This window comes from Orbicella faveolata, unplaced genomic scaffold (genome assembly GCF_042242905.1).
Source record: "Orbicella faveolata isolate gen_17 unplaced genomic scaffold, um_ofav_v1 contig_2, whole genome shotgun sequence".
Lineage (NCBI taxonomy): Eukaryota > Metazoa > Cnidaria > Anthozoa > Scleractinia > Merulinidae > Orbicella > Orbicella faveolata.
Genome location: NW_028301547.1, coordinates 27,570,921 through 27,580,000, shown reverse-complemented (window position 1 = coordinate 27,580,000; position 9,080 = coordinate 27,570,921). Strand labels below are relative to the sequence as shown.

The 9,080-nt window shown below is 38.5% G+C and overlaps 1 protein-coding gene across 1 annotated transcript in view; it reads left to right on the top strand.

The window, feature by feature from the left end:
* The window catches only part of LOC110044966 (uncharacterized), a 14,715-nt gene extending 6,759 nt beyond the window's left edge, over nt 1–7,956 (top strand). Inside the window, exons 3-9 of the mRNA XM_089289136.1 lie at nt 301–415; nt 740–865; nt 1,114–1,176; nt 1,401–2,033; nt 3,255–3,287; nt 5,073–5,321; nt 6,911–7,956. Coding sequence (XP_089145262.1) covers nt 301–415; nt 740–865; nt 1,114–1,176; nt 1,401–2,033; nt 3,255–3,287; nt 5,073–5,321; nt 6,911–7,251 — 1,560 coding nt within the window. The 3' untranslated portion in view covers nt 7,252–7,956. The remainder of the gene's footprint in view (nt 1–300; nt 416–739; nt 866–1,113; nt 1,177–1,400; nt 2,034–3,254; nt 3,288–5,072; nt 5,322–6,910) is intronic.
* Nucleotides 7,957–9,080: the final 1,124 nt, after the last annotated feature.

Below are 9,080 nucleotides of genomic sequence, written 5' to 3'. Positions count from 1 at the left end.
TACAGTATTTGCATTACTGTTCAAGTAGCGACTGCTTCCACCTTCGTTTAAAATTTGACCAAAAGCGAAGTATTCAAGGTGTAGTTGGCAAGATTTTGGTATAACTATGCGCACATCTAATTCACTGTTCAAGGAATAAGACAAATTTACCTTGATCAAATTTGACAAATTTACCTTTATCAACGCTTCATGCGATTAATCGAGGTGACGCAGTGTTTACAGTTTTTATGTGTTTTAACTGTTAAATATCGTCAATGGATGTCGCTGTAACAACGGCTAAGTTTGTTTTTTTCGTTGAAGAATGCTTGTGCAAAGAAACCTTGCCAGAACAACGCAACCTGCCAGGCCGGTTTTACAGACAGAGATTACCATTGTTTGTGTAGTCCCGGATTTACTGGCCATGACTGTGAAAACGGTACTAATACATTCCATTGTTTTCAGTGGTCTTACTCAACTTAGCAATGAGAATTTTGATTGGGGGCTTAAATACTAAGAATGAGAAGTTATAACAGGAAGTTGTAACTATGAAAGTTGGCTCTCTGTCGCTGCTATCATTGTTGTTGTGGTTGTGGTTGCTATTACTACTCCTGCTGTTGTCGAATCTTGTTTAAAAGTTTAACAGGCAGTTCATGCTAGGAGATCACACGGAACATAATAACAATTGTCTCCGGTGAGATAATTTAATTAACAATTGTCGTTACGATACAGATATTCCTCAGGAATATTTTTATTGTGTTAGATATTGACGAGTGTACCGACGGAACGCACAAATGTGATGTCAACGGCGCTGTGTGTAACAACATCCGGGGATCCTATAACTGCACGTGCAAAGATGGATTTTATGGAGATGGAATAATCTGCACTGGTAACTAAGTAGCTACAAGAGCACATGTATAACATTGTAAAATAATATATACTATTATATATCCAGTTATGTTTTGGCAAGAAGTTTGAAAGTTTCGTCTTGAAGCACTCAGCAAACAATAAGTTAATCCAGGATGATGATGAATCAATTTGAAATTCATTCATAGTAATCTTTATCATCAATTGTTCTTAGCCTAATCTTGAGGGCAAAAATCCCAAACTGAATTATTCCTAATTTCATTGTTTTAGATATAGACGAGTGTACTTCAAGCCTCAAGGAGTGCAAAGATGGATTGGAAGAAAACTGCACTGGTAACTATAACAAGGGCGAAGCATTCCTTTATTGTAGTTTGTTTTCCTTTTTCTACCCTGGAGGACGAGTCGTCTTGGTCTTTAGATGGACGAATACTGGACAGAGAAACAAAACTGTTCAGTAATTTTAACCCCTCCTGTTTAGACGTAATCCAACGATTTTTATCTTTTTCTTTGTTTATTTTTTCTAGTCACCTGTTGCTTTTCTCTGTTTGATCTTGTAGTCGTCAGTGTTCCAGATCCCGTCGCGCTGTACCCCTTGAACAGCGAGTATCAGACACGGGAAGCTAACAATCGACAGCCCATGGGTACCACCGGGACTGATGTCTCCCTAGCACCTGGCCCCGATGGTGAGCCCCTTGGCTCGTACCTTTTCTCAGGACAAGATGAAAGTTACATCGAATTTCCAAACAACGGAGGGTTAAACGTGAAGCACTCCATTACAATGTTATGTTGGGTGTATATGGATACTACAAATGTATCTGGACCAGTCTTCAGTTATAATAACAATCAACCTTGGGGCATTCGCCTTAGGGTTAATTCTGGAAAGCTTCGAACTCGTTTCAAGCAAAATACACACTTAACCACCGTTCTGCCACTGGAACCGAAGCTGTGGCATTATGTTGGTTCTTCCTATAATCACGAGACTGGTAGGGCAAGCTTGTGGTTGAATGGAACAAAAGTCGAGGAAGGGGATATCAGAGCTGGTATCACTCTCGCAACAGAACAGATTGTCAGAATGGGTGCGACAGCGAAATCTGGAAAAAAAAGGTTCAAGGGACGAATTACCGCCATGCGGGTTTACAACGTTGCTTTGACGGCAGGGCAAATAAATAAAGTAAAACATGCTGGCCGAGGTAGGAATTAATAATTGTATGTTATTCGAACCTGATTCTTTACGGCCGTTACACGGAATTTTCTTGAGGAAGCTCAGTGGAAGTAGGCAGCTGTACAAGGGCTGATATACACAACCAACAAATTAAGGTCACTACGAAGTAATATATGAATGCCCAATCGTAAAACTTAAAAGATTTAAATGAGGAATGATTACATACAAACTTGCGGTCGAATGAGAAAGAATGAAATGATCGATGGTAAACAAAATAGAAGTTAATTGTAATTTCTACTTGCACTTTCTTTGTCGTAAAACAAAATTAACTAGAGGTAGCTTTGATAACATGGCATCTGCTTTAGTGAAGAATTGTCTTCTTTGTCCTGGTACCCGGCACATCTGTGATGTTAACGCGGTGTGTACCAATGCGCCAGGATCTTACAGCTGCACGTGCCGAGAGGGATTTTATGGAAATGGAGTAAACTGCTCTGGTAACTATACTGAGAGAAATTATTTCGTTGGAAAACATGCGAGCAGTTGGTCTTACCCAAGATCGAGTTGGTAATGTTTAAAAATCAAACGAATACAGTAGATGCCTGTAAAACAAGTGAGGTTTCTACTTCCAGACTGTTATGTTATAGAGTAGTGCGGAAAGGCCGTGCAAAAGCACTCAATATGCTGTGATTTCATTATTTCATACAAAACGAAATATTCATATAAAGCCAGTCTGGCCACGCCGCATGCGAAGATGTTGCAAACTGTATCGAAACAGTGTCTAGTCAGTGATTAATAAACACAAGTATGGTGCATATAATAGAAACTACGTATGATTCGATGCAAAATAAGATTTAAGAACATCCTCCAAATTCGCTCGAACTCCCTCTGACGAAACACTCCAGTAGTAAGTTGAACTATTTGTATTGTCTTTTAGATATCGACGAGTGTACCAACGGAACACACAACTGTGATATTAATGCTGTGTGTAAGAACACCCAGGGATCCTATTACTGCACGTGCAAAGATGGGTTTTATGGTGACTATATAGATGAAAAAATCTATACCTGTATATCAATTTAAGTTTTTGGAAGAAGTTTGTGAGTTTCGTTTTAGCCTGAAGCAGCAACTTTCCCAATGAGTACCACACATTAGGGTCGGGCAAAAATGCTTTGGTTTTGCAAAAGAAAAAAATAGGACAATTCTGGTAGAAATAATTTCATAGTAAGTCTTTCTCTTTTCTTTTTTTTAGGGGACGGAGAAAGTTGCAGTCCCTTTGCGGCAGGTAAATATTTCACGTCAATTGATCACGTTTTAATTGATGCTTGATGAGCGTTTATATACGATTTTCAAAAGAAACATTGAACGGTAAAAGAATGAGTAGCCAAACGAGCACAAAGCAAACGAAAGCCCAGATGTTTTCTGCGCTCTCAGCTGGGCTGAGAGCGCAGAAAACATCTGTGATGAAACGTCAAAACATATCAAAATAACTTTTCACCACATTTTCCGCCATTTCGTCTCAGGTAGTTCCGATAAAATGGCTTGGGCTGTCCACGCAACGCGCGAGCAACATCCGCGGAAGAACTGGGTACCATGTCTTAAAATAACTTAAGAGGGATTACCTTTGGTATAAGGCCTATATCATGATGGGGGATTCACTCTCTTACCTTGATCTTCCCTTGCCTAATCTAATTATTTAGCAGTTCATCTTAATAGTTGGGAGTGTAAAATTAAGACCGCTTTGAGAACCAATCACAATTCTTCTTTTCATTTTGGACCAGTTTGTCCTATAATAAGGACTATTACTACTGCAATAATAGGAGTAAATAACGACTTTGTAACGGCAAGGTTATGTCGTTCGCTACGTCTTTGCTAGTACAGACGCGCTGTAATTTGTTTTTTAAGACATCTCGGTGCTTCTTTTATCCTAACTCTTTCAAATTATTTACAGCAAAGTAGGCCATGATTTACATCACTCAAGTTGTCGAACATTTAACAGTTAAACTTTTTAGTTATTGGATTATTCTTGTATTCGTACCTCAGTGGAAAAATTGCCATTCATACTTAGAGGAAATTTTTCAAGTTTTTTTCTCAAATTCTTCGCCAAAAACGATTTTATTCAACAGGATACATTATACCAAATCGTTTGAAATTTACATCCAAAGTTGGAAATAACACATTATGTATTTTCTCAATATAGATATAAATATTATAACATTTAGTTTATTATTAAATATGGTTTTACAGTTTTGAAAAAGCAAATTCGCTAAGTTCTTGGAAATGGGTTGGAAGATCTTTCCAAAGATCTATTGCCTGAAAAGAAATCGTCTGTTTTCCTTTTTTCGTCCTTCTGCCTTGTTCGTGTAAATTTTGTGCAGCTGTAAATCTGGTATTATGCCACAGATCAGGATGCAGTAAATTTTAAAGCATGTAAGCGGTAAACATTATTTACTGTTAGGATATTTAATAGATTTAATAAAGAGAGTGCGCTTTCAATATTACTCACAGAAGTAACAGCAAAGGAGATAAGTCTTGAAAATGAAACTCTTAGTACAATAACAAAATCTTAATTTCTTCCAACTCAAAGATCTTTGCGTTGTGTAGTCAATCAGTAACACGTGTTTCATTTTCTCCCTGAAAGGTGGATCTCACTACTTTTGTAACTATCAAGGAGCTTTTGTACCCGCTGACCACTGAAGTTCATTATCATTACTATTTCATTGAATGTTGCTAAGCATTGGTTCTGATGTTACTGCTTTTATAAAAGAAAAATACTCTAGGAAAGTTTTCCTGTTCAGAAATTAAGATCATTGAGCATTGCAACCCAAAGTTTAGGACCTGAAATCCCAGATCAAAATATTTTGCTTTGCAGGGTAGCGTGAAACGACCACATATAAAACATGTCTCCCGCCCGGTTTTGCGCAGGGCAGAGGATACACCTTTGGGCAGCGCAAGTGAGGATGGTGACTTTGTGACTGATGGAGACGAGAGTATTAGTTATCAGCAATTAAAAAACATATGTCACTCACAAAATGGATACAAGGAACGTTCTTATACTTTATTTTTGCAGCGGGTCTTAACTACTCAAGTATTTTGGGAAACAATCAGACTTTCTTGGCGTGGCTCGATAAATGGTTGAAGCCTGTGACTAACCAATTATCTTACTGGAATCACTGCTACCAGGCGACTGTCAATGGCTGGTCTTCCTCTACCTTCCATTCAAACTGTGACGGCAAAGGTCCATCTGTCACAATCATCCGTGTTGGGAAATATATCTTTGGAGGATACACAAGGCAGTCATGGGGTAGTGTCCCGAGCAGTAAGTGACCTGAGCTATTTTATCTTAATACAGGCGACCCAAGCAAAAACTGAGCTGTGAGTCAGCGATGATCATATTGCGTAATGGCTGTATATGATTTACTCTCCGTCCCATGTGTATACCTTACTCCCAGAAATCTTGGCTGAAAAAAGTCTTGTAACAAATCACAACTTGGTGTTTGTGTAAAACTATTTCAGCGAATATATTTTCCTGTTTTGAATGCTAAAACTTAACGGGAAATTATCATCATCATCATCGTCATCATCATCATCGTCATCATCATCATCATCGTCGTCGTCGTCATCGTTTATTTGCCACACAATAAAAAAGAAACATATACAACGACAACAATTTTTGATAGGGAGACCATCTTAGTCGTTAATATAGTATAAATGTTTAGCTTTGTCACGTCACTCATTGCGCAGAGTGACGTTTTTAAAATACAACATTTTGTCAATTTAGAGTCATTTTTATCCACATTCTGGATGAGTATGCACAGCTGAGCCAGGACCGTAGCTAATAACAAGCAAACCGAGGCTGGTGCCTCGGTCATTTTTTTTTTTTGTTTTCGCTTTTTATAATAATCATAAACACCCTAAATAACTATGATAATAGTTATTTACTCCATATTGAGATCTCTGACCGTGCAATGGCGTTAGGAATTATCGTAAGGTAAACATGGCGACACCCAGGTGATTTAAACTGAAAAGTAAACACTTCGTATTCGAACCAGTTAGATATCACGGCTTAACCCCAGATAGCTATAAGGTATACTTTTGAACTTAAACTGCTTTCAGTCAAGATTCTTTTCAACTTTACTGATTCGGGGAGATTTTCGGAATGGAAGTTAGGGAGCGGTAACTCGTTAAAGTCGCCTCGAATCAGCAAAGAAAGCAATATTCCATGAAAGTAAGGTAAATAACATGTTTCGCGATATCTTTCCTGAATGATATCAAGTAAAAACTCCGAAACTGGCCTCTTACACTTTCGCCCTGATCGCCATTTGTACGCGGTATAATCTTCGCGTTTTGTTTTGGTACAACTTGAGTTCGACAGACTAAAGAATTAGCTAAGGACAAGTTGTCGACAACTAAAATGAATCGGTAACTATCAGTCCTTGGCAGAGCTCGCCACAATTTCAGAAATCAAAGTGATCACGTACTAAATTTTTGTGCGCGACCTTGGTCAACTAGCGAGTTCTGAGCCTGTTTTGGCGGCACCGGAACCGCTGGTAACAAACATCATCGACAGGATAATTGTCGAATGTTATTTTTTTTTTCTGATAACTTACGTTTCCTTTGGAAAAGTTGGTACATATATAATCATCTGTTATGGTAAGATTTACACAACAAAGGTATTTTTCTTGATTTTTTCTTGAGCGTATGCATATTATTTCACTCTGATGATGATCAAACAGATCGAAAACGTTTAGACTCATAATTTTAACAGCTTTTTACCTTAAAGTTCTATATTTTACTTTTATCGGCGAAATGTGTGTAAACCCTATAATGCGTCAATAAGAAATGGTCTCAAACGTATTTAATTAAGTGGTGCAACTGACTTTTGTTCTATTACCTATTTTTAATTAGGTAATTGTCAGGATTGGTACGATCCAGCGGCCTTTCTCTTCTCTTTGGTTAACAAGCCTGACTGGCAACCACTAAAGCTAAGTCAAACAGGAAGGTATGCCCATTATAAATGCTGTTCCATCCATAGATGTCCTTCGCATGGACCGACATTTGGATACAGCCACGATATTAAAATTGCCCACAACGCTGCATCAAACACCTACTCTCACACAGACCTTGGATACACGTACAGCCCGCCACCTGGCAACAGCTATGGATCCCCCTTCACAAGATCATTCCTGGCGGGTAGTGCTTACTTCTTCCGCCCTGACGAGATCGAGGTCTTCTATGAAACTACCTGAATGAATTTCGAAGCTCGTAGTTTTAGTTTTACAGACTCTGCTCAGTAAAATTAAAATTTTTGCAAGGCTATTAAGGTATCCTTGTACAGTACACAAACTGTTGGTAATTTATAAAAGTGCAAATTTCAATATTACCGATGATATTTCAATCAATAGGTTACAACCACATCAAATAGTCACGTATCTTTAGCCTGAGACTATCAGTTTACTTTGAGCTTACTTCTTTAATAATTCTCGTTAAAGGTTGGTTTTGTGGCTCAACGTCAAAGTAAGCCGTAACGTTAGCCGAGCTAATGACTTCGGCGGGAAATTTTGATTTAAAATTGTTCAGTCGCTAAAACAACTAAACAGTTTTAAATCGGTATATTCTCCGGAACGGTCTCTTCTTGAGAAAGGTCCGAAATAGTTCACACTCACGCCATAGCTTGCGCATGCGCTGTACCGTGAAACTGAATCTTAATTCAAAGCCGAATTGAATTCCTCGAATATCGTATCAATGCAAAGAAAATCGGACTAGTTTTCTTATTTCATTCAAGTTAAGTTGATTTAGAAAAAGTAGATCAAGAATATATGATAGGGCAGGCATTCTTCTTTCGAGTAGTTATCTGTTCAGAGTACTAACGCAGAAACTAATTCAGCACCTACAAGTATAAAGCACAGTGTTATATAAGTTTGAAATAATAAAAATGAGCAAGGGAAAAATAACGCGTTATCTTGCTGTTTGCGTTTGATGATTCCCTGCTGGCGAGTATGATAAAGTGAACTGCAAATTACACCACTAAGAACGTTTTTTCATTACTGTTAAGGATTTAGCCATATGAAAAGCTAAGGGAAAAAATGTTACATTATTTGAGATATATCAGCCTTTTAAAGGCTTGTTTTCACTAGCAACGGAGTCGGAGTCGGAGTCCTAAGAGAGCTTACAACCTAGTGAAAACCGAAAATCGGAGTCGTAAGTGGAGTCATAAGCTCGACGGAATCGGAGTTGGAAGAATCAGAGCGTTTCCATTTCTTCCGATTCCGTTTACGACTCCGTCGCTTATGATCCAGTGAAAACTAAATTGTCGGAGTTGGAAGCAGTAGCGGAAAAACCAACCAATCACAAGGCCCGAAATCGAACATTGTGATTGGCTTATTCTTCCGCTTCTGCTTCCGACTCCAACAATCTAGTTTTCACTAGATCATAAACGACGGGGTAATAAGCGGAATAAGTGTTCTACTTCTGACTCCGTCGGTGATTTTTACCAGATCGTATCACTCTGCGCCTCTGATTACGATTCCAACTACGACTCTGACGCTAGTGAAAACCAGCCTTAAATGTTATTTGAAAACCATTTCTGTGGTAGATTATCATCAACATGCAAAACAAGATGTTTAGCCTGGTTTAGTCAATGCGCATGCAGCGTACATTCGATACGTGATTAAGACAAAGACAGCTTCCACAAGCACATCTACCAAGCATTTATTTCGATTGGAGCCCTTGCTTCAGCACAGCCGGACAAAATGTAATGAGATCTGAACTAAAAAATGATCACTGCACAGGTATTTGAGCATGGAGCTTTACAAAAAGGGAATGACTGACAGCACTGCATTTTTCATCGTCCCAGAAGCCTTGGTCTGATAGATATGGTATCTCTTTTGGTTAAGGGATAAATCTGGCTGGTTGAGAGAGATATAAAAAATGAACTCCATATGAATAACGTCTAAACACATGCTTCAGACAGAAAAATATCCCGGTCAACACTCACGGACTAAGATGTTCAATTCATGTTTCAGAGAAGCGCACACAATATTGACACCCAGTTTCGCGGCCAATGCGTGTTCTTGCG